The sequence below is a fragment of the Lepidochelys kempii genome, chromosome 12 (assembly GCF_965140265.1).
Source record: "Lepidochelys kempii isolate rLepKem1 chromosome 12, rLepKem1.hap2, whole genome shotgun sequence".
NCBI lineage: Eukaryota > Metazoa > Chordata > Testudines > Cheloniidae > Lepidochelys > Lepidochelys kempii.
The window spans coordinates 7,779,527-7,804,128 of record NC_133267.1 but is presented as its reverse complement, the minus strand read 5'-3'; the positions used below and the strand labels follow the sequence as shown (position 1 = coordinate 7,804,128).

At 47.1% G+C, this 24,602-nt stretch overlaps 1 protein-coding gene across 4 annotated transcripts in view; it reads left to right on the top strand.

Annotated features, from left to right (window-relative positions):
* Positions 1 to 23,972, top strand: part of NLRC5 (NLR family CARD domain containing 5) — a 92,255-nt gene extending 68,283 nt beyond the window's left edge. For all 4 annotated transcript variants that reach the window (XM_073307452.1, XM_073307451.1, XM_073307453.1 and 1 more), the window contains 16 exons: positions 225 to 311; positions 1,475 to 1,555; positions 2,033 to 2,116; positions 3,091 to 3,174; positions 4,686 to 4,769; positions 7,163 to 7,246; positions 8,535 to 8,618; positions 9,222 to 9,305; positions 10,431 to 10,514; positions 11,588 to 11,671; positions 12,796 to 12,879; positions 14,072 to 14,155; positions 14,778 to 14,861; positions 17,736 to 17,819; positions 18,952 to 19,035; positions 20,445 to 23,972. In XM_073307452.1, coding sequence (XP_073163553.1) covers positions 225 to 311; positions 1,475 to 1,555; positions 2,033 to 2,116; positions 3,091 to 3,174; positions 4,686 to 4,769; positions 7,163 to 7,246; positions 8,535 to 8,618; positions 9,222 to 9,305; positions 10,431 to 10,514; positions 11,588 to 11,671; positions 12,796 to 12,879; positions 14,072 to 14,155; positions 14,778 to 14,861; positions 17,736 to 17,819; positions 18,952 to 19,035; positions 20,445 to 20,526 — 1,342 coding nt within the window. In that variant the 3' untranslated portion in view covers positions 20,527 to 23,972. The remainder of the gene's footprint in view (positions 1 to 224; positions 312 to 1,474; positions 1,556 to 2,032; positions 2,117 to 3,090; positions 3,175 to 4,685; positions 4,770 to 7,162; positions 7,247 to 8,534; positions 8,619 to 9,221; positions 9,306 to 10,430; positions 10,515 to 11,587; positions 11,672 to 12,795; positions 12,880 to 14,071; positions 14,156 to 14,777; positions 14,862 to 17,735; positions 17,820 to 18,951; positions 19,036 to 20,444) is intronic.
* Positions 23,973 to 24,602: the final 630 nt, after the last annotated feature.

Here is a 24,602-nt window from a genome sequence, read left to right as displayed (position 1 = left end):
AAGGAGAAATATTGGGGGTAAAAAGAGAAAAAATTGAGGTTAACGTCCCCTTGTTTCCAGTTTGTACTGTGCTTCCTCCCCCGAGGTAGCCCCTCTGTGTATTATGGTGAGCTGAGAACCAAGGGCTGTACAGACACATACGGGACATAGCATCGAGATGGGAGTAGTTTAGATAAACGATGCTTATGAAATAATGCAAAGCTGCCTGTGTTTTGAAATTGCAGCATTGAAGAGCCATGGGTGCGGAATGAAAGTGTGGCTAGCCTTCTGCAGATGGCCGTCCAACCCCACGGGAATGTTACAGAGATCACGTAAGTGGAGCCTGAACAGAGGCTTGTCACAGATCCAGGGCCTGTAATTCCCCCTCAACAGTCTAGGAAAGACACCTGCTCTCAGGCTTCTGGCTCCCCAGCTGTCACCTCGCTTGGGTGGAGACATCTCTCCCTTCTACCCAGGCTCCACAGCTCCCTGGTCATGCTGTGAATTCACCAGCAAAGGCAGGCAGCCGAAGCAGGCCTGCTTGCTTTCTCTTCAGAAACTAATAGCAACACTATAATGGCCTTAGAATCATAGAATATCAGGGTTGGAAGGGACCTCAGGAGGTCATCTAGTCCAACGCCCTTAGCCTTCAGTTAAGCTACAGTTCTTCCTATGGAGGGATAGCTCAGTGGTTTGAGCATTGGTCTGCTAAACCCAGGGTTCTGAGTTCAATCCTTGAGGGGGCCATTTAGGGATCTGGGGCAAAAATTGGGGATTGGTCCTGCTTTGAGCAGGGGTTTGGACTAGAGGACCTTCTGAGGTCCCTTCCAACCATGATATTCTATGATTCTATGCAAGTTAATGTATTCTTAGGGTAAAAGCATGACAAAGAAAATATTAAAACAATAAAAGAGCCTACGTGCATGCTAATAAGCTTAACCGAGATCACCCCAACTCCAACATGGGCTCTGGCAAACCCGACCCAGATGTCTCTTCCATGGTCATAAATTCATAACAGCCTTAGCTCAGACCTAGCACACTCAGGACAAATTTAGTCTATCCACGGGTCTCTGAAGTTCCTAACATTTCCATTAGTCACATCTCTAGAAAAGTTGCATACAAGCCTACAGAACACATAAACAATTGCATTTTTATACAATGGACCCCAAAAACTCAATTCAGTAAGATTTAACTTAATTCAATAAGGTTTCTCTGGGATCTTGCAGGAAATTACCATCTGTCACACTGCTGTTTTCAATCCCTTTTCTAAAAATAAAAGCCTGTATTTGGAAACCAGCCTTGGACGAATGCTGTCAAGTCCTTAGGCATAGATGGTTTCCAGTCATTCAACAAGTAAACTCCGATTGCCTGCGCTCTTCTGCTCTCTCCCATCTTGTGGAAAGTAACCTTTGCTACAGGGCGTTTGAAACAATTTGTATCATGTACCCAGCAAGGTCTGGGCCTGTGATGTATTGTCATCTCCATCTTCTCCTAGGATATCAAAAGACAAAGGTCTCCTTCAAGTGGGCGTGGGGTTCCCCTGTCGAACGGAGAAGATGGAGTCTGTGGTTAGCAGGTGAGGAGGTGCATCTGGTTGTGCTTTTCATTGCAGGTTGCTCCCTCTGACTGATCATCCAATAAAGGAACTCACTAGCTTTCCTATTGTACCCTGAATAAGTAGAAGCCTTGAATACATTAAGACCCAAGCCAGCTTGACACTTCCTTTTGCAAGGGTGTGCATGGAAGGGATAGCACAAGGATCTTTCATGCTCTGGCCAGAGAAATCAGTCCTTGTGCCTGGGAGAATGCAGGGACTTCTAACTATGGGCACCCAGAGGTGGGGAAGGGCCATGTTCTCTTGACTCTACACCAAACTTTGGAATGGGCACGGCACATCAAGGAGGAGCTTGGGTTTGTGCAGCTCTGCTCTCAAGCCCAGCCATATAGCATGGAAAAACCATTGCTGCAGGCTGCAAGGCCCTGTGTAAGCGTGAGCTGGGTTGATTGTCATTGACGTTGATCGATCACATTTGTGTGTATCTGCACCCTGCAGGTTGAACCAGTGCAGGCTGGAAGCAAAGCACATTCACTTTCTCCAGAGGGTTACTGAGAAATGCACGCAGCTTCAGGAACTGAGGTGAGTTCTCAAAGCGGTGTAGCAATTTATCTCAGGAAGGAAATAGTTTCTCTTGTCCTGGTGCACAGAAAGAGTGGATGCATCTCTGAAATTGGGACTGGGGAGTTGGAAAATCATGTAAAGAAGCAACGGTAGTCAATAGTCAATTCTCCTCTGACATATGCACCCTGTCGAACCTCACTGAAGCCAACGGGAGCCCCAGAAGGGTGAACTTCTGAGCAGAATTTAGCCCTAAGTGACCCCAGTGAAGGAGATGGCTAGACACAGCAATACACGTACCATCTAACATGCAGCGCTTGCATGTGGCTTGACCACAGCTCGTTGCTACAGCTCACTCAGACACGCATGCCCTACGGCGAGTGAGCCCCGAGGGCGTGGGAATGTTAGCAAGACGAGCTTGGTTCGGCGCATATGCTGTGCACTTCGTGATACGTGCTCTGCTGGCATTGTAGAGCGTATGAGAATTCCAAACGGCACCCCGGGGACGCAACAGAAGGCCTGTCTCTCCCTGCCAGCCATTTCCCGGTTGGCTGAGCGGACTCATGCAAGAAAACCTGGGGTGGTCAAACCTAGAGAGACTCAGGTTACAGTTGCGCTATTTGACGAACCCAAGCTCCTCCACCTATGTGTGCTACAGGGAGGCCAGACTAGATGATCCGATGGTGCCCTCTGGCTTTAAAATTCCATGAACTGTGAAAGCTTGGAGAACAGAGCCTGGGAATGCAGGGGTCATTTGGCTTGGCATCACAATGCGATGGTGTTGCTCTAACAACAAGGGGGCAAATGTGGCTTATTCCGTATACCTTGAAGTGCTTCTTAATGGACTGTTGACCTGGATGGGGGTCAGCAGCCAGGCTGCCCTTGATCAGTTAACTCACGCAGAACAATTGCAAGCATCATACCACGCCAAGGCAGCTGTGGGCTGTTCAGAGCTTTGTGTGCCGCTGAGAGGATGTGCTTTTTCGTCCTTGCAGCTGGTCTCATATTGATCTCAACGTTGCTGAAGAAGCAATGCTAGCCAGCGCGCTTCTGACTTTTCCAACGCTGAGGAAGTTTGAGTAAGTAATTATCTAAAAAGCTCGTTACTGTTGAATGTTCTACTTCATGAACTATGGCTCATTCTAAGCAGATACCCCTACTGCCCGCACTTGCCCTTTCCCCAGCCCATTACCCCCATGAAACTCTCTCCTTCCCATGCAATCTGTGCAGCTGGCTAAATCCAGACATGTATTTTCATAAAAAGAACAGGAGGACTTGTGGCACCTTAGAGACTAACCCATTTATTTGAGCATGAGCTTTCGTGAGCTACAGCTCACTCACGAAAGCTCATGCTCAAATAAATCGGTTAGTCTCTAAGGTGCCACAAGTCCTCCTGCTCTTTTTGCGAATACAGACTAACACGGCTGCTACTCTGAAACATGTATTTTCATGATTTCTCTGATCTTTGGGTTCTTGGGAGCAGCCTGGATCAAAGCTCTTTTCTGAAGTGCAGAAAAGTTCAGACCTGAATCAGCATCAGAACTCCATAGCTGGCCTAGGACTTTGTAACAGACCAAACCGCAGCCCCATTGGGTGGGAAAATTGGAATTCAGACATGAACGTTGCAACTTTCACACATCTGCGTGTTAACATGTCATATGTTCTAGAATGTTCTTCTGTGAATTGTTGAAAGGGGCACTTGAGCATTTAGTCGTGGTGCAAGATTTCAGAGAAATTATCACTTCCTGCCCCCTTCCTTTAAGTAAAAACATATAAAGACAGAGGGCCTGATTTTCATGTACACTGTGGCCATTTTATCCTGCTCCTGTCATGTAAAAGGGGCTTAAGGGTATAAATATAATCTATTCTCACTTTAAGGCCCCTTTATACTCCCAGAGAGGTGTAAAGTGGCCTTAGCTAAATGAGAATCAGGCCCATAGACTGTATCTTTGCACAATACAATCTTTTGGGACTCATTCTCTGTTGCTGTTGGCAGAACCTGCAGAGAGTCCGAGTCAGTACAGATCAGCACCCAACATTTTGGACTATCCAGTTCTCTTGGGTCTGTAAAACGGAGCTGGAAATCACAAAAACGTACTCTTCTCATGTGTTTTGGCTCCTCACGTTCCAAAAACTTTGCCCTGAGGGGTCCTTACTTTTATGCAGACCCCCAATTCTGAAAAGATTCAAGATTAATGGGGAGAAACTAATGCAGAGCTGTAATGTTTGGGTATAAAGCCAAGATCCCATGTCCATGTATGGTTTCTAAAGACCCTTTGGGATTTTTTGCAAGAGTATGAGTACCAGCCCTAGGACCCTGGCCAAATACTAATTACATTCTGGTGATCTAATTTCCCCTCTACGATTTTATTTGGAAATATCAGGCTCTTAGCGTTTTAGTATGTGGGTACCAATTGGTGTTAACACTTCCCAACTTCCCGGTTGTGTTTTATGCTGATAAAAAGCTTCTGCATTCCACCCCAGAAGCAGCTGCACGTCAATGGTGAGGGAAGTGATTCCTATATCTCTTATCTTGTTGGATTGCCTGAATGTAAGTCATTCTCATTCGGTGCTGTTACTGGTTTTTCAGGCTGATGTCCAGCAGTGTTACGCCAAGCGGAATGGGACACCTGGTTGCAGGGTTGCAGCAATGCCATGCTATTGAAGAGCTTAAGTAAGTTTACTGTCCTGATGCTATCTAGACCCTGTTAGGCCAGTCTATATTTTATGATTAAACTGCAGTTACTTACAAGCTGTGTGTCCTGGAGGAGTGTAACCACACAGATGGCTGGGAGACATCAGCTGGGGGAGAAGTATGAATTCCTTAGTATTTGCAACTAAGGATGGGCAGAACAGGATTAGTAATGTGTGATTAGGGCAGGGAGAGCAGAGTTCTTTGTACAAGCCAAGTGCTTTGGTGTCCTCAGTACCTCTGCAGTGTGTGTGCACACCCATGTCCCACTGCAGAAAGGCAGTAATCTCAGGAACCACACTGCAGTGTTAGAAGATACACCGCATCCAGGAAGGTAGCACCTTCTAGTGGCAGCAGATGGCATTTACAGAAGCACTTTTGCGCGTTGCTGTACAACCTACCCATGATACAGCTTTGATTCCTCCTGTTTTGGAGGGCCAGCCATAGGAAGGCACCCAGACCAAGATCTCGCACTAGACCAAGACACAATGGTCCTGAGAAATGCCAAGAGAAGAACTGAGTTTTTGGTTCTGTGACTGAACTGAAAAATCCAGAAAAAATTGTTTCTGGTCAAACAAAACATCTTTGACCTGAAACTAATTTGTCAAGTTTGTTTTTTTTAATTTTGTTTTTGGGTGTATTTATCCTTTTTTGGTTTTGTTTTTTTAAATAAATCTAGCTAAATTTCTAAATGAAACATGTTTTGAAACGAAAAGTCAGAATGTTTCCTTTTGAAAAAGTAGAAATGAAAAGTTTTGACTTTTTCTGGCTAAAACTCTTTGCCGAATTTGACCCAAAATCATAAATGGTTCAGTTGACCCCAAACTACATTTTTTGAGGAATAAACTATTGCAAAGAATTTTGTTCAGCTCTAGTCACGAGTGTTGCAACCTAAAGATCGGAAAGTAAATTATTTTATCATTCATATCACTGTAGAAGCATCACCCTTAGAAAACAGCATCCTTGCCCCAAAGATCTTACAGGCTAAATGTTGCAGAATTGTTAGTGTCTTGAACCTGCCTGTTTTACCTGGTTCTTGTAAAGAACATTGAAAAATCAACTCCTTTTATAATGAGAGCAGGTAAAAGAAAATTAAAAGAATTTCTAAAACATTTTACTTCCCATGGTTTTTAAAAGGACTGACTTATTTTATTTTCCTAATTTTCCACAGATTTTTCTTTTCTTTTTGATAATTCACTGTTGCTTGTATTCATTTTTCTACACTTAATACATGGATTTTCTAACATCCATGTCACACAATCAGACATAAACCCTAGTGTTGTGACCATCAATGAAATAACAGGATGTGCAATTTAAAAGATGTTCTAGCAATTATTGGAAATCTCACTGGGTTTTTTAAAATTTTATTCTTATTGACATACATTAACTTTCCATACAAGTATTAATAAATCTTATTTATAATCTGGATTTGTTACCTGCAAAAGAGACCTAGTTGTGATTGGGCAACCTTTAATCATTATCAGTGTATTTATTTAGTTCAAATTCCCAAAATAGTAACCACCTGTTACAAAAGCTATGTGATCCCTGATATAAGGAGCTCTGTTATTTTTCCATTATCAAATTTTTATTTGGTTTAAAAACTGGTGATATCCTAAAATGAACATTTTCATTTTGGGCTGGGGGAGGGAGGGGAGGTGGGATCCCAGCATGTGACTAAGCTGTCCAGTCAAAATTGGGAATGCAAAAAACAACCAACCAAACAAAACAACCTATTGAAGAGCAATATACTTTCTCATCATAAATTTCCATTGAGAAGTGAATGTATTGGCAGGTGGGGGAATCTCAAAATGCTTTCATGGTATCTTTGGTTTTGAAGCAAAAGTGAAGAATTCTTACGTCTGAAACATTTCTACCTGTCTCTGTTAATAATGACCCTGCAATTCTCAGCCTTTGTAATTGCTTGAGGTCTCAGAGAGGCAGCTCTTCTTCTCTCCATGTCTCCTGGGGTCAGTTTCAGCTGAAAGGAAATGAAGAATTTGCCTCTCATGTTGTGTATGTGTTTTATGCACCTTTGGCCTCATCCCACGCCCATTGAAGTCAATGGCAAAACTCCCATTGACTTCAGGGGGCAGGGTCTTTGTAACTCCAGAAAAGAGTACTTCCCATTGCAGTCTCCTCAGCAGCCCCACGCTGTGCAGGATACAGAGCTGCAAAACGTTTACACGACAGTTAAGAGGCTTCCCTTTCCTAACCATGCGGGATCAACATAACGACACGGCTTCCATAGAGAGCTAACGCTAGCCTCCGTCAGCCTCCCATTGCTTTGACAGCTCCTGCCTAGCAGACTGGTCACAGTGTATGAACTATTCATTTAGATCTGTGCACACTCATTCCTGTGTCCATTTGCCTCTTAGCCTCAGCTCCCTGGGACTTGATGACACGGCCATTCGCATGCTGGTGCCAGGACTTCACAAAATGCCTTTACTGAAAAGACTCCTGTAAGTATGTCTGTGCAGGCCTTCATGTCCTGTAGTGTTAGCTGGGCCATACACACACTAGTGAGAGAAGGAACTTTTGTGATTCATTCCCTGAGCTTCCCACAGAGATGCCCAGCTTAGCTACTGCGTAGTCTCTGGAGAGCAGATTTAGCCCTCAGGAATCTGCATATGTTCTGTGCACTGTGCTAGAATCAAGAAGGAAAGTTTCCATTGTGAGTATGTCTGACCTCCTTGTAGACAGGCCTGCTATCAAAGCAGCATGATGGAGGTTCATTTTTCCAGTTCCGCCACACACCCTGTGTGACCTTGAGCAGGTCTGTGCCTCAGTTTCACCTCTATGCAATAGGGGTAATAATCCCGTCCCTACTTCACAGGTTTGTTCTGAGGATAAGTTTGTTAATGCCTGAGTCACTCGGGTCCTGCAGTCTAAATCCTTCCCATGATGCCAAACATTGCTTTGGGCCTAACAAGACTCTGCCACCAGTCTATCCTGGGATAATGCAGTGAGGGGGTCAGATAAATACTAACATAAAGAGATAACTATCTTACCAAACAGGTGCTGGACTGTTCTACAATTCTGCAGGGATGCTAGCAGAAGCTGCAGTATTTGCCCCCTTACTCTGCTATTTTTGGTAGTCCCTACTTTTACTGACTAAGTCATGAGAAAGCAGCATTTTTAAAAATATTTAAAATTTTAAAAAGTGTCCACCCTCCTCCTCACAGCAAATACACTGAGAAGAGGAAATATTCAGGGGCAGATATGCAAAGCTGAGCAAAACAGATGCACCCAGAAAAATTCACATGCACCCAGTGAGCCCACAAGAACTCCCCATGTAGGTCCAGCTCATAGACAAACATGTGGCCAAGATGATAATTTCCTGCTTTGCGGGAGCACAGAGGGGTCTTTCACTTGCACAGCCATCAGAATCTCCAGTCGCGATAGCATTACAGTTACGTTCCAGGAGACCACGGAGTTGATCATTTCGCTGTTAAGTATACTGTTCAGTGGTTACTGTGGATACATGCAGCTGTTTCAGAGACGGATGACAGCATATTTGTTTCAAGCAGGGCGATGCAGTGCACAGATTTCTTTTTTCTTTTTGAATTCCAACACCAATGCACCACTTGCATTCCATTTATATCCCTGTCCTGAAGACTTAAGTGGGACTCAGATGGCCCATAGACCTTGCACTGCCCCTCTGCACAGAGGTGAATTTCATCCTCTATCTATAAAGCCATGAACTAAATAACAGCCTAATGTGTGGTATTTTATTAATATTCTCTCCAGCTTGAACAATAACAGTATTGGTAATGAAGGCTGCTCCCGCCTGGCAGAAGCTCTGAAGAATGCTCCTCATATGGAAGAAATCAAGTGGGTTCCTCCTTTCTTGTAATGTCTCTGCTAGTGATGGGGATGGATTATAGAGCTCAAGCCAGGGGGTGTTTTTAGGTGCGGTTATATGAAAGCAGCAAGTTTTACGGAGGCTGCTAATGCTCAAGTGTCTGGGCTGCTTGAATTAGAGATGGGATCAAACCAAAACTTCAGGTGCAAAATCTGAGCAAGTTTTGGTCTGATCTGAGCCGAGCAGCTGGCACGTGTAATGGCATATAATGGGTTCAACCGAAACTCCAAGTTTGAACAGCCTCTGTCAAAATTTGGATCAGGAGCTGTGTATTGTAGCGGTCTCTGAGAACTGGTCCCAGCACTCCCAAGATCTAGAAAAGTTTGAATCTAGATCCAGTCTGCGGCCCTTGTTTTTGGTTAGTTTTCTTCATTGCAACCAAACTCAGTCTCTTTTCTAACACAAGACGCAGTAAGAACAAACACCTTTTTGACTTTTGAAGTTCATTCAGCTGTGAATAGTGAAATGATTTTGGCTCCCTCCAACAGATCAGAGCGATTAAACAAGACATTGCACTCAGTGGGCAACTCGGCATTTTCTTTCATAATGTGGCTTTTTTTTTCCCTTTAAAGTTTAAGCCATAACAAGATTGAACATGTTGGTCTGGAAAAAATAGCCACGCTCCTGCCGGAAATGCAAAATCTAAAGAAAGTCAAGTGAGTCGCTTTATATTTCAGGTTGAATAATGGGATTAATTAGAGTTAGAGCCAAGGTTGGGGGGAATGTTCGTGTCTGATTTTATTTGACCTGCATAAACGTTACTGGGAAGGCTCCCACATCGACTGCAATTGGCTTTGGATCAGGCTCTTTGTGACTGAAACTTGCTGCCATGTCCTGGCCATGCAGTAATCTCAGTACAGTTTTTAGCGGACAAGTGTCCGCGTCGCAAAAAGCAGCACAAGTCTCTCCCGTTATTGGAGACCTAGAGGCCAACGGTTGAATATGCCACAGGGAGTGGATGCCCTGGTGTGTTGGCCTGATGGGATGGTTGTACACTTCCCTACCCCGTGCATTACCTGTTCTGTAGCTACATGGAGGGTTTCAGCCTCTAGGGCTTTCAAAGCACCACATCCCATCGCCACTACATTGATTTCCTAACAAAAGTTGGGGGGGGGAATGGAGAAATTTCTTTCTGGCCAGTTTCAGCTGGTAAGGAAATTCGCCCCAAATCTTAGGCCACGAAGGGGACACCAGCTAAGAGAAAAAGCAGCCATAGGCTCCCCATGCCAGTGCTCGCCAGCCATCAGGAGTGCAATATAATAAGTGGGACTGGAGAAGGAGGGGTCGGGTACTCAGAAGGCTCTAGTTCAGTATGACACCAGGGGCTTGGCAAGATAAGCTGGGGCCAGGTTGCTTGCATATAACTTGTAGCGCCTTGGCCTGTAACACTGCCCACTCAGAATGCTTAATAAAGATCTCTCTCCTACAACTCGGCCTGCCACATCACTTATTGCCATGTGAAGCAAGTGTGGTCCTCGGGGTCAGTCATGGCAAGGTAACATCCTCTCTGATGGTCTAACCTAATGCATTAGAAAGCCTTTCTTTTCCAAGCTATTTGATGGAGAGACCTGTGTGTCTCTTGCCAAGCTTTGGATTGGCATCTCTGGGCCTGCTTCAGTGGTAGCTTGTTATTACGATGCTCTGTGCTCTCTGTCATGCCACTCAGCCACGAAACAATCTGCAGCGAAAGCGCCATTCGTGCCACGGCTTAATTTGTATCTGGTATATCCTGGCTCCTTTCAGCCATTGACAGACTCTGCCTATTTCCATGTGTATTTTAGCCTGTCATCGAACAGTATTGGCCCAGCTGGAGGGGAGACGCTCGCGGAGGCTCTGGCTCACTGCAGGCATGTCGAGGAGTTACTGTGAGTCCCACATTCACACTGGCTGGTACAAAGTTCTGAGGCTTCACGTCTGGTCTTCCCAGGGGAATCAATGGGCTGTACAGACTTTGTTAATGGAGTGGAGCCCGAGCCTTACACAGAATAATAGCTAATATTTCAGAAACACAGGGCCTAGAGTGTGCCACACATCTGCCTGATGTGTTACCTACGAAATAAATATGAAAGCTATCTAATTATTACTATATTAAAAATGGGGGTTGGGGCTGATTTGAGACTTTGTTAGCCGAGGACCATCGCTGAATTTATTACTGTTCATCTAACCCCCTGTTCGTTTGCAGAAGAGAGGTTTCAATATCCTATGAAATAATAAAAATCTTTAACCAGAGTGGGGAAAATTATTTCTGTTGCAGTTAAGATGCATAACCCACCCAGTTAGCCTCCAGACTGCAGGATATTGGACTAGGCTCATGCATCAAAAAATATAATTACAGCATAAGGCCCCAGTCGTACAGTGCCGTCAGCTCACTGCGTATGCGAGTCAGTTGAGTCAACAGGACGCCACATGGGTGCTGGTGGCATAACACACCAGTGTCGCATCCCCATTGAGTGGCTATTGCACATAGAGGAAAGCAGCCTACTACTACTGGGAGCTGATGGCGTTTCTCCTTTAGCTCAAGTAGCAGAGGGCTGTTCTGTCTTGCTGAAGACCCTGACTGAGATTCTACTCTGCAGTCTGGACTGAAGGAATGGGGCCTAATCTCTATGTCGATAAAGGGGAAATAACAAGGATTTGAATTATTTAATTAACCTACTGGTTGAATGAGTTAGTGGTAATCGCAGCGGTATCAGGAAGTATAACCACAGGGTAATTACACCGTGCTTTAACTGACTGTTTAATGCCTGGATTATGAAGCATAACTATTACTCCTGTGTCTAAGTATATTCAGTCTCCAAAGGGGTAAGTAAGGAGATTTATGTTCTACCCTCAGCATGTGCAGCTCCTCTGAATATTAACAGGAGACACACGGACATGGGTGGGAGTGAGGAATTAGGCCTGTTAGTTCATCATAAATAATGTTTCATATTGTTTTCAGATTAGCTAGGAACCATGTGGGAGACAAGACGGCAGCGAGACTCTCCCTCTCTCTGCCGAGCATGGGCCACTTGCAGATCCTTCAGTAAGTGCTTGCTTCCCCTTCTGTACTCACATTCCAAGAGGCAGGGCACCCCGGAAATACTGGGACTGATAAAAAAGAGACTGAACATGGAAGCAGGAGAACAATGAATCGGTGACATGGTTAAACAAATCTAAAATGCATGAAGTGGACAAAGATTTGCCAAGACCAGGTTTCATTACCTACCTGCTTCCTAACATAGTTTGATTACTATTTATTGCCATATGTCTTGACAGTATTGTCATTCCATCATAAAATCTTTTCCTCATTCCCACTAAGCTCTGGGCTTCGGTAATATCTTGTGGCAATCAGTTCCACAGATTAATTAGGAAATGTATAAAAGACAATCTTTAATCAGTTCTGAATATGCTACATGTTAATGCTAATGGGTGTCCTCTTGTTCTCATATGATGAGAGGGTAAATAGGCGCATCCATCTGGCCCTTCATTAATTTGTCACCTCTTATTTGTCTCTGAGTAGTGCTAAGTTTTTAACCCTCACGTGGAAGTCTTGCCAAACCTCTAATTAATAGAACATTGCCCTGCTCTGCCACAGTAGCAAAACAGTTAAACGACCCTAATTTCTCTCTCTACTATCTTAGACCAAACTCCCCCATGCCATGGGTATAGGTCAAATAGGCTGTGCCATGTGGCTTTTAATTTCCTGGGGTCATTGCTTCTTATGGTGACTGGGAGGATCTTGGTCCATCATTTATTCATGCAGAGGTAAATCTCTCTGTTTAACTACAGCGGCTTTGTGAATGAGCATCACATGTGAAAAGCAAGGGGAGGTTACGTGTGAAATTCTAGCCCTGTTAAAGTCAACTGGGAGTTTTGTCCTGACTTTAGTGGGGTCAAGATTTCACGCTCCAGATGCACGAAGGTGAACGAGGGTACATTGGGGTGGCTAGTTAGAGTACAAATTGCTAGCCACATTCCGATCACTGGTTTGTCGCTGTTCTCAAGGTCTCATAAAGAAGGGTGCAAATGTCAAAGATAGTGATTCCGTTTGAATCCTGGGTGTCAGTTCCAGAAAAGCAGCTGTTTCTTTGACAGGAAGTCGCATATCAAAGGAGTTGTTATAGTTTTCTTCTGAAAAGTTTGTGTCTGAATTTCTTCTCTCACCAGTCTGCAGTCAAATAACATTGGTTCACTTGGAGGAACACCGCTGGCCAAAGGCCTGGTTGAATGCCAGCAGCTAGAAGAGATAAAGTAGGTGCAGTTGGGAGTTAATAGGGATGTTTTAAGAAACAGGACTTGGTGTACCTCTGCCTGTCTCTCTGGATTATATATTGGCTTCCATGTAAAACTAAGTGTACAAACAATAGTATGCAGTTACGTGTAGAATTTGTAGAATTTACAACTATGTAGGATGAAACCCTGGCCCCACTGAAATCAATGGCAAAACTCCACTTGCTTTCACTGAGGCCTGGAGTTTAAAGCCCCTGTGCAAATGCACAGAGCCTTTAGGTCTATCCTGCTTCATGAACTGAGTTACAGAGAGTGTCCAGGGAGACCTTCCCTGCATATTCCCTCTTTGCGACACTAGTATCAGGATATTCCTCCCTTAGCATCACCATCTGCCAGCCAGCCTAGGCCCAAATGTGGGATGCCGTGTGTGACAGGAGGTAACACCCAAAATAATCAGACAGCAAATGGAAAATGCTTTGGGATGCCTTTCAATATAAAGGACTCCTTCTGTAACTCTAGATCATGACTCTTTACATCTGAAGTAAATAATTTTCCAAAATAGAACTGACGGGGACATCAAATTAAATTGTCCTGATGCCCTTCACTTGCTTATTTCGTCAGCAGCCTCTTTAAGTTAAATGACAGCAGGGTGCCATCTGCTGGTAAGTGTGAGAATGCACTTGCCTTCTGCCCCAGGATACACTTCAAGCTGTCAGCGATGTCTTCACACTTCCAAAGAGTTGAGCTAACCTTTGGTTCAGCCCCGGAGAGACCAGTTAAAGACGGTCCTTTGACTTATTCTCTCCCACGGCAAACAAGTGGGTAGAGTGAACCGTTGATCCAGGGTGTGTTTTACAAAGCAATGTCTCTCTCTCTTAGGGACTGACATGGCCCATCTCTCAGTCTTTAATGCATTTACCCATACAGCACTCTGTGAGGCAGGGAAGTGCTGTTGTCCCCATTGTACAGATGGGGAACTGAGGCATAGGGAGGTTAAGTGATTTGCCCAAGGTCACACAGGAAGTCTGTGGCAGAGCCAGGACTTGAACCTGGGGTTCCCGAGCCCCAAGCTAGCCACTGACCATCCTTCCTCTCCTCAGCACTGCTGTTTGTTAAGGAATGGGGTTGCTTTTTGCCAGTGTTAGCAGCCCAGTGTCTCTTCTCTGATCACAGCTTCTTACAATCACTCAGTGCATTCTGACTGTCCTTGCAGTTTGTCAGAGAACAGCTTTGGGGAAGGCACCCTCCGCACCCTGTCAGAGGGGCTTCCACGGTTCACCCGGCTCAGGAAGATTGAGTAAGTTGAATTGCGTTAGGCACAGTAGAGCTGTGGTTCTCAGAACAAGATTGTAGTGGTGACCCAGCCGGGGGGGCTTGATTCTCTGCTGGTGTTGACTTCAGTGTACCTATGCCCATTGACGCCAGCTCAGGACCTGGCCCGGGGGTCTGGTCTGCGGCTGCTCCAGTTTACACAGGGCAGGGAGAATTGGCCTCAGGCAGGGCCATGGATTGATGGGGGAGCACATCCAGGCACTTCCCCTGCCTCGATCAGACCCAAAGAGTGGGGCCTTTACGGGTATGTCTCAGAGCCCAGGTCTGCAGACTCGGGCTCGCGCTATGGCACTGAACACAGCTGTGTCGACACTCAGTTGGGCTGGAGTTCGGGCTCCGAAGCCTAGGGGTGGGGTGGGTTTCAAAGCCCTCACCACAGTGTCTACACAGCTGTTCGCAGCAGGAGCCGGAGTCTGTAGAGCCGGGATGTGAGACGCGCTGCCGTGGGTTGTAAAACGCGGCGTGGACGTTCCCAGGGGGATTGCAGACGCGCGAATGGAGTCCCCGAAATTCCCTGGGATAAACTGCCTGCCGGCCGTGGGGGCCAGCGATTCCATTTGTTATTTCCAAATCCTGCTTCCCTTTAGACTGAAATTCTGTGGAATCAGCGATGGCGTTTCCAAACACCTTGCCCTCGGCTTCAGTCGTTGTCCCGTCATTGAAGAGATCATGTGAGTCCAGGGAGTGGGTATATATATCGCCTCGGGGGCCGAATATCCATTTCACACTCTTTAGCAGCTGCCTGTCTTTTGGTTACTGTGCACATTCACTCCTGCCTTGCTATCACGGTCATGGGCGGCGAGTTCTATGGGCCCGTGGTGCCCGGGCACCAGGAATATTCCTGTCCCAGGGGCCCGGCTCCAGCAAAGTTTCCCACCTGCCGTCCCCAGGCGACTTAAAACAGCCCAGGGGCTCCCGCCATCACCCGCAGCGCAGCGGGGCTGAGCGGCTTCCCGCGCGCTCGTTCCACGTGGCTGCCGGCGGGTTCTTGCAGCCCGTGGGAGGGGGCTGTGCACTGCTCCTGCCCCAAACACCCTTGTGGCCAATGGGAAGCTGCAGGGGCGGTGCCTGGAGACAGCAGCGTGAGGAGACCCCCCCCCCCGCCTGCCCCGCCTAGGAGCTGCTGCCGGAGGGGGTGCCCCAGGTAAACATCGAACCCCCCCATCCACTTCCAGAGCCTGCACCCACACCCCCTCCGCAAACACCCCCTTCGGCCCCCAAATCTCCTCCTGCACCCCCACCCCCTCTCGCCCCCAAACTCTCCCAGAGCCTGCACCCCTCACCCCCTCCTGCACCCCCATCCTGCACCCCTCCCCCCTCTCCCCCAACTCCCTCTTGCACTCCCACCCCTCCCCTGCACCTACTTTTGTCCCCAAACTCCCTCCCAGAGCCTGCACACCGACTCCCTCCTGCACCCCTGCCCCCTGCCCAGAGCCTGCACCCAGCACCCAAACTCGTTCCCAGTGCCTGCTGCACCCAAATTCCCTTCCAGAGCCTACAATCCCCTGCCCCAGCCCAGAGCCTGCACCCCAGACCCCGTCCCCCACCAAACTCCCTCCCAGAGCCTGACCTCTCACCCCTTCTGCACCCAAACTCCCTCTCAGAGCCGGCATCCCCACCCCCTTGTGCACCCCAATTGCCTGAACCCCAAACTCCCTCCCAGAGCCTTAGGCAGGTGTGTGTGGGGAGTTTGCAGGCGGGGGAGTCCTGGGGGTTCTGGGCACCACCAAAATTTCTACAGTCCTGCTGCCCCTGATCATGGTATCTTATTGAAATCTGAATGGAAATTGCAGGTCAGTGGAAATGAAACCCAAACCTTCCCCTTTAACGTACGCCCCTTACTGTCAGCATCAGGGCATCTTGTTTGGGAGCGAGAGGAGCAAGTTACTGGTCCTGATTCTCTGCTGCCCTGTCCCATTGTAAAGTGGGTATGAAAAGCGACCAGATCAGAACGGGAGCGTTTTACATCTACTTTGCACAGTGAACATTATGGCAACTTCCAATTTCCTAGCAGTCTAGCAGGGGCTTACAGCTGACTTTCTACATTCACAGTCACTCAGGTTATATGTATTGAACTGGTTAGCGTGTGTGCCTGTCACTGCCTTCCACTGGTTGGAATCAGAACTGCTCAGCTATGTGTCTCAGCTCCTATACTGCTAGTGGGTAAGGAAGAGTCTCCTTTAGCTACGGTGTTATCGGTTTCTGGTTTTGGAGCAGGCAGTCCTGAGTTCTAATCCTTCTGTCACTGGGAAGCTTTGTGGATGGGGTGCAACAGAGTGACACTTGTGAGTTCCCTAAATGGCCAGGAAATTGTTACAATATAAGGCCCCGGTCCTGCAAAATGTCCCTGTTTTATAATACATGGTGTAATCACACCAAAGCCACAGCTCTGCCCCACAGCCAGCCCTGCTTCCTCCCACCCCAGGAGGGAATTGCCATTGCAACCCGGAGCAGGCAGGGGCACTCAGACTGGGCACCCCTGCCCCAGAGGCAGCCGTGGCATACCCAGCCCCTCTCTGCCCCCGCAAGCGCTGCAGCTCCCTGCCACGCCGAGCTGCCGTTGGCTCATTTCAGCACTGCCAGCCCTTGGATGCTGCTGCGGGAGGCAGGAGCCAGCCTCTCTGCAGCAGGCTCCCTGCGCTGCTGCTCCCTGCCACCAAGGTGAACCGCCTGGCTAGAAGCGATGGCTCTGCATTGCGGCAAGGTGCACGGAGCCAGTTGCAGGAGAGCTAGTCTGTGCCGCGGATGGCAGCATCCGAGGGCTGGCGGTGCGGAAACCTGCAGCAATTCTGAAAGGCTGTGATGTCGACTAACAGTTGCGGTTACTGCAACAAACCCGCAGCCCCCCATTTCATGGAGCCTCACCACTGCGCCATTTGGAACGTCCCCCTGCTCAGCAGGTGCGGACAGCTGGAGTCCGAGCCTCTCCCCTTCCAGTCAGGACAAAAACTCACTCGGTAACAAACCAGAAAGCAAAACCTCTCCTCCTCTGAAAGGTCAAATGAAATCCTGTTATACAGGGCTCAGATTAAAGGGCAGGCAGGAAAATTTAACGGGTGCTGTCATGGGCCCCATTAGCTGCAACCTGCTGTGACAGTTTCACACCATGAACAGAGCAAGGAGCTGCCTCGCTGTAATGTTCTGAGCTGATGTACAGGAGACCCGAGTCTTGATTTCTTTGTCTCTCACGCCCTGGGTCAGCAAGCCCACAGAATGAGCAGAATCCCACTCCGTTCTGTGGAGTCCTGTCGTGCGTAGAAAGATATTGCGGCCGTGAGATAGTCCCTCAAGGGGAAGAGTAGAAAGGAAGGGGAAAATAAAGCTTCCTTATGCTGCGACAGGGGCAAGTTTCCCCACATGGTGAGAGCAAAATAAACTCTTTCCCTTGCTAAAATCTCCTGGTTCACTGTATAACTTTGGGTCTCCAAAATCATTGTGCTCGTATGTGATGGAGACTGGACCAAAGCACTGCTGCTGTATCTCGGGGGCTTACGCTTTCCTTTGCTTCAGGTGACCAACTGGCTGATGTTTCTGGTTTTATTTAGATTGTCGTGGAACAGCCTTGGTGATGAAGGTGCCCTGGAGCTGGCCACTGTTCTCCCAAGAATGGCAAGGCTGAGGATGCTAGAGTGAGTGTGATGTGGCAATATCAAGTATTTCCCCGGGGGAATTTCCATATATGGCATCACAGACCTTCTTAAATAGGAGACATTTGTTAAAGGAAATAGCTATGAACTTTAGACACAAGAAAACAGGCTTCCACACAGCTTGAGTGCTTGCTTAGTCTGCTTTGTTTACCAGGGACTGAACCATGCCTGGAACTCTACACAGTGCAGAGAGACCTCTAATAGCTCAATAATGCACTGCAAGTAAACATGCAATTATATTCACTAACGAAATATCAGCTGACTACTAGGTGAGACTCAAAGTTACGATGAAAGGTGAGAGACAGAGAGGATTTGGCTCAATAAGGAATTTTCTTGAGGTTTTTCACCATAAAATGGATGTAGTTAAACTTACTTTTCATTATTAAATGTTTGTTTTATTTTCCCACGTCATTCATTTGGGGCCAAGGAAGCTAGATGTGTCAGTTTCTAAGGCTGTTACATGCTTAGTTTCACTGGCTGTGACTCAGGGGTTGTCTTCACAGCACAGTTAACTTGAGTTATAGCTTGAGTGTAACCCCGAACTCAACTCCCATCCACACACAAAAATCTCTAGCCTGAGTCAAGGGGCGCTTTAAGCTAGCAATGCAACAGCATCAGCTATCAGCAGCTAATCCATTCACTGGGTGCTGGTAATCCAGTCGCTCTGTGTAATTCCCAATGTTTTGATAGGTGGTCACTACCACTCAGGATAGACTAGTTCGAGTCCAGTAACTCCAGCGAGAGCCACCGCACTTCAAAACAGAGTGTACTTCACTCGAGCCAACTGCTGCAGTGGAGACAAGCCCGCAGGCACTAGCAAGAATGCCGTGTTTGCAACAAGGGGGTTCATTCCTGACAGTCCTTGGCACTGATCCTGGAGTGGGATCCACTGAGGTTCTGCTTAAATGCAGGGGTCCATGCTAGCAAATCTGAGGCCATGGTGAACAGCTGCAGTGCACTTTGCTTTTGCAAACAGGGAAAGGAGGAAGGAGAACTTCTGAACCTGACCTGTGTTGCGGAGCATTGCAGGCTGCGGTACATAGCAGAAGCTTAGCCGGTCTTTTCCTAGCCTGTTCTGAAAACCATTTGCACATTCTTTTCCCATTTCTCAAAGTCTGGACAAAAACCGCATTGCAGCCCGGGGTGCCAAAAAGCTAGCGGAGGAGCTCGCCAAGTGCTGTGGAATTCAAGTCATCCGGTGAGCTCGCATCTCTGGTGGTGCCAGGGGTTTGGGGCAGTACCACTTTTGTAAGGGTGATGGCGCCCCACTGACCAATCAGCACTGGGTTCGGTGGAGCGGATTAGGACACTAAATTGGGCCCAGACCTAAAAACGCTGGGGGCTTCCCAGACAGACTCTTCCCCGCAGAGGAGCTCGCCCTTCTCAGAAACAGTCATAGCAAGAAGTGATGGAAAGACTTTGTAGTTCCCATCTACAGAGACATGGTGGGTGAGGTAATATCTTCTGTTGCACCAACTTCTGCTGGGCCAGACCTGAAGAAGAGCTCTGTGTGGCTCAAAAGCTTGTCTCTCTCACCAACAGAAGTCGGTTCAGTAAAAGATATTACCTCACCCACCTTATCTCTAATATCCTGGGACCGAGACAGCTACAACACCACCACATAGGTCCCATCTAGCCCACCCTTTTGCCCAGTGTGAGATTGCTCCTTATTGTGCATTTTCTATTGCTCTGGTTTTCCATGGGACTCCCACCACTCCTTTTGGGAAGCTATTAGACAGCTTCATACATCTCACTGTCAGCAAGCTTATCCTGGTATTGCATTTCCCCTTCCATTTTTCTACATCTTGTTACACCTGGTTGTACTCCCTTGTGTTCTCCCACAAACGATCCATCTTCGCTCTTGGTGACTACATCTTTCCCATGCTTGGAGACTCCTTTGTTTCTCCCAACTTGAGTCATTGCTTAGCCAAGCTCTAGGTATTGAACTCCATTTAACATCTTTCCTAGTCCCTCCAGCCCTGTGATCATTCTTGTGGCTGTTCTTGGAACTCCCTCCAATTTGACAATATCCCCCGGTAACGGGGCCCCCAGAACAGTATTCCAAGTGCAGTCACAGCAGAGCTGGAGAGAGAGAGATGGCCCCCTCCCTGTCTTTGTCTTTGCACAAGCTGGTCCAAACGACATTGGTCTATTTTGCTGCTGTATCATGCTGAGCACTCCTGCATCACTTGCTGTTCCCTGCTACACCGAGGAATGACTGCATCCCACATTTCTCCCTCTCATTACATTTTGGAATATTTTTCTGTGGGTTTATTAGGTCAGCTCTTCCTCCCACTTCTGATACCACAATGAACCCTTGTCTTTTGAATCCGAAATCTCTCCCCCAAGATAGACAACTCATCCCACCCCAGCTAGCAGGTCACAAGCCTCTGTGCTCCCCAACCCCAGCTGCAGCTCTGCCTCTAAAGCCGTGCTACACCCAGGCCCCTCTCACCACTGCGCGTGTGTGCCAGTGGTCCAGACCTCCCTCTCCAATCAGGCCCTGTGGATTAGGGGCAGACAGTTATGAACTGCACCCCAGCAGGAAGGAGGAAGGTTATCTGGGGATATTTCTAACCACGGATAACCATTGCAATGTCGTTTTAGGCTTTGGAGCAATCCAGTACCCAAGAACATGGAAGAAAGTCTTACGAAGCAAGATGCAAGATTGCATTTCTCATTCTTTTGATAAAGGAAGAACAGCAAATGAGTAAGAACTGATTTGGTAGGGCAGGTTACTGTTACCCTGGGGAATTGCACTGAAGAGGAGCCGAGAGAAACTGAAAAAGCAGAGTTCTAAAAATAAACACTGCAAGCATGTAGCGTTCTTGCCCTGCTCTCAGAACACACAGGTTTTCTTTATCTGTAACTCGAATAACTATTATATAAACCGCAAACTCAGCTTCCTCTAAGGAATTCTAAGGTTACTCCCTGCAAGCCCTCTCTGTTCCTCGCCTTAGTTCCCTTCTACCTCAAAGAGAGATTTAATTGTTTATACTCCTGGGTTGAAGCCAATAAGATCCACTGGGTCTGTCAATCGGGGTGAGTCAGATTGGAAGGCCCTGGAGGTTTTTCGCCTTCCTCTGTAGCATGGGGCACGGGTCACTTGCTGGAGGATTCTCTGCTCCTTGAGGTCTTCAAACTACAATTTGAGGACTTCAATAGCACAGATATAGGTGTGAGGTCTTTTTTAGGAGTGGTGGGTGAAATTCTGTGGCCTGCATTGTGCAGGAGGTCAGACTAGATGATCATAATGGTCCCTTCTGGCCTAAATATCTATGAATCTATGAATCTATAAGGATAGCTCTGTATCTTTATACAGGACCATGACACCTGGTACCAGGGTGAGTCAGAAGGACTGTGCATCTCAGTGTAGGGAGCTAGAACCTGACACCCTATTGCAAATATTCTCCCATGTGTTGTTTGAATATGGTGTATGTTTCCCTCAGACCGGTATCACTTCTAAGGCTGGGCAAAATAGTCACAACAAACTGGGGACCGCTTGGGATTTTGTTTTGATTCTGCACACTCCCTGAAAAAGCACAAGAACAAATCCACACAGACACACCCCTGGAACCCCGACCTGGGATATTCTATCTGCTACCCAAGATCCACAAACCTGGAAATCCAGGATGCCCCATCATCTCAGGCATTGGCACCCTGACAGCAGGATTGTCTGGCTATGTAGACTCCCCTCTCAGACCCTACGCTACCAGCACTCCCAGCTATCTTTGAGACACCACTGACTTCCTGAGGAAACTACAATCCATCGGTGATCTTCCTGAAAACACCATCCTAGGCACTATGGATGTAGAAGCCCTCTACACCAACATTCCACACAAAGATGGACTACAAGCCATCAGGAACAGTATCCCCGATAATGTCACAGCAAGCCTGGTAGCTGAACTTTGTGACTTTGTCCTCACCCATAACTATTTCACATTTGGGGACAATGTATACCTTCAAATCAGCGGCACTGCTATGGGTACCCGCATGGCCCCACACTATGCCAACATTTTTATGACTGACTTAGAACAACGGTTCCTCAGCTCTCATCCCCTAATGCCCCTACTCTACTTGCGCTATATTGATGACATCTTCATCATCTGGACACATGGCAAAGAAGCCCTTGAGGAATTCCACCATGATTTCAACAATTTCCTTCCCACAATCAACCTCAGCCTGGACCAGTCCACACAAGAGATCCACTTCCTGGACACTACCGTGCTAATAAGCAATGGTCAAATAAACACCACCCTATACTGGAAACCTACTGACTGCTATGCCTACTTACATGCCTCCAGCTTTCATCCAGACCACACCACACGATCCATTGTTTACAGCCAACCTCTACGATACACCCACATTTGCTCCAACCCCACAGACAGAGACAAACACCTACAAGATCTCTATCAAGCATTCTTACAACGATACCCAGCTGCTGAAGAGAAGAAACAGATTGACAAAGCCAGATTTTCCACTGAATGCATCCAATGAAGTGAGCTGTAGCTCACGAAAGCTTATGCTCAAATAAATTGGTTAGTCTCTAAGGTGGCACAAGTCCTCCTTTTCTTTTTGCGAATACAGACTAACACAGCTGCTACTCTGAAACCTGTCGTTACTGTGTGGACATCAGCCTGCTGTCAAGCAAACAAAGATCAATCTTCACATTTTGATCACGTAAAGATCATGGCTCAATGAGAAAATAGCCCTTTCAGAATGAGCAAAGTCTGGAGGCTGCAAAATGGCGTAAAACAAAATGGTGAATACTGTGTGTGAGGTATTTCAGGGTGGGGCCAGGAGAAAGACGTTCCCTATTTTCATCCTGCTTTCATTGTTTTGTTGGGCTTGGAATGCTACATGGGGCCCTATATTTGAAGTTGCACTAACCTGCTTGACGTGTGGTCTTCGATGCAATGCTGCAGTCGCTCCATGGGCCCAAGCCTGCGATCTGATCTGTGTGAACATGTAGTCAAAGGGTCCAATTGCAGGATTGGAGCCATGCGGAGGACCTTATTTATACCCATTCATTGCAATGTGGGTGACTTGTATGTTTGGTACTGTAAATATTTAACCTCTGAAATGGATTTATTTATCGACTTGTTTACAGCAGTGGTTTGGATTGGGCGCTGCATTCTGTTCTGTTAAAAGAGGCCCTGTTAGCAATAACGAGTGCTGATAAGTGAAGAGCACATGTCCTGCTGGGTCCCACTGTTCTATGAAGTCTGAGCAGTGATTGTTTTTATTGAAAGATCAGTGTTAAGTTTCCCAAGGTGCATATTTGGTTTTAATTTATATGACTCTTTTGGTTGCAAAGTGGTTATGCTCTGAAAAGGGATAGGGCGGGAAGCCCAAAATCACCACTGAGCTTCCATATTTAGGTCCAAATTTAGTAACGTACTTGAGCTTGTGTGATTTGAGCATGCGCTCAAAGTTAAGCACGTACTTTGGTGGATCTGGGTTGTATTTCTTTTCCATATTTCCAGATGTAATTTGCATAGTTTACAAGTGAAAATAGGATTTTTTTAACTGCCAGCCCAGCAAACTGCAAATGGATGGCTCCTGGTGATCTGCTGTGGTCACTGAACCCAAGAAGCATCTGTGAGTTTGAGTTCTGCCCTTAGCAGGTTGCTGAGAACATGTGTGGGACACATTAATTATTCTCTGCCTACACGGTCTCTCCCAGAAGTTTAGGCGATCAGATTAGCTGATTCTAATGGTCCCTTCTGGCCTGAAAATCTATGACACTCGGGCTGGGAACCTAAACGTCAAGTTGGTTTCTTCCTGCATTTTAAACCAGCATTGGCTGCTTTGTGCACTGAATTGTGATCATAGTTTTGTCACCTTCAAAAACAGCTATTGCAGAAGTTCTCTGCTTTTATCACCCACTCAGTAAAACAAAAATTCTAAAAACAAATTATAGCACTTGTAAAAGCAGATTTCTTTGCCTCTTTTATCATCTTATTGATAACACTGTAACTTCTACATTTGGACAGTGGGTCAGATTCTACTCCAGTTTATTTTCCTCTTTCATTGGTTGGAAACATTCACTGTTGCACAAATTTTTATGCCTTTTAATGAGAGCATATGTGTGATTATTGAATAAATAAAAGCACCTGGGATTTTGAAACAGTTTGACTTACTTTCGTGTTCTGTTTCTAGTCAGTTTCACTTTCTGGTGCTTAGGCATTAATGCACAACAGCTGCATAGGGGTCAAAACATTGTAAAGGTAAATGTTGTTATTAATCATGTTTATTATGATAGTGCCTAGAACAGTGGTTCCCAAACTGGGGTTCGCGAACCCCTGGGGGTTCGCAGAACGTTACAGGGGGTTTGCCAGAAACATTTCACTAATGGCAGCCAGAAGACCCCAGGCACTGGAGGCAGCAGAAGGGGGCCCGGTTGCAGGGCAAACAGCCCGAGCCCCAGGGAGAGCGGGCCAGGCAATTGGGGCTGGCACCCCGAGCCCTGCCCCCATCAGCAGGGGAGCCAGCTGCCCGAACCCCAGCGCTCTGCATGGGGCTGGCAGCCCGAGCCCCAGGGAGAGCAGGGCAGGGCAATTGGGGCTGGCAGCCCGAACCCTAGCGGTCAGCGGGACCTGCAGCCCAAGCTCAGTGGAGCGCAGTTGACCGGGGCGGTCAACGGGGTCCAGCAGCAGGAACCCCACGGAGTGCGGAGGAAATTTAAACTTAAATCCCTGGAAATACTCATTTTTAGGAGGGGGTTCACGAGATTTCACAATTTAGCGAAAGGGGTTCGCGGGC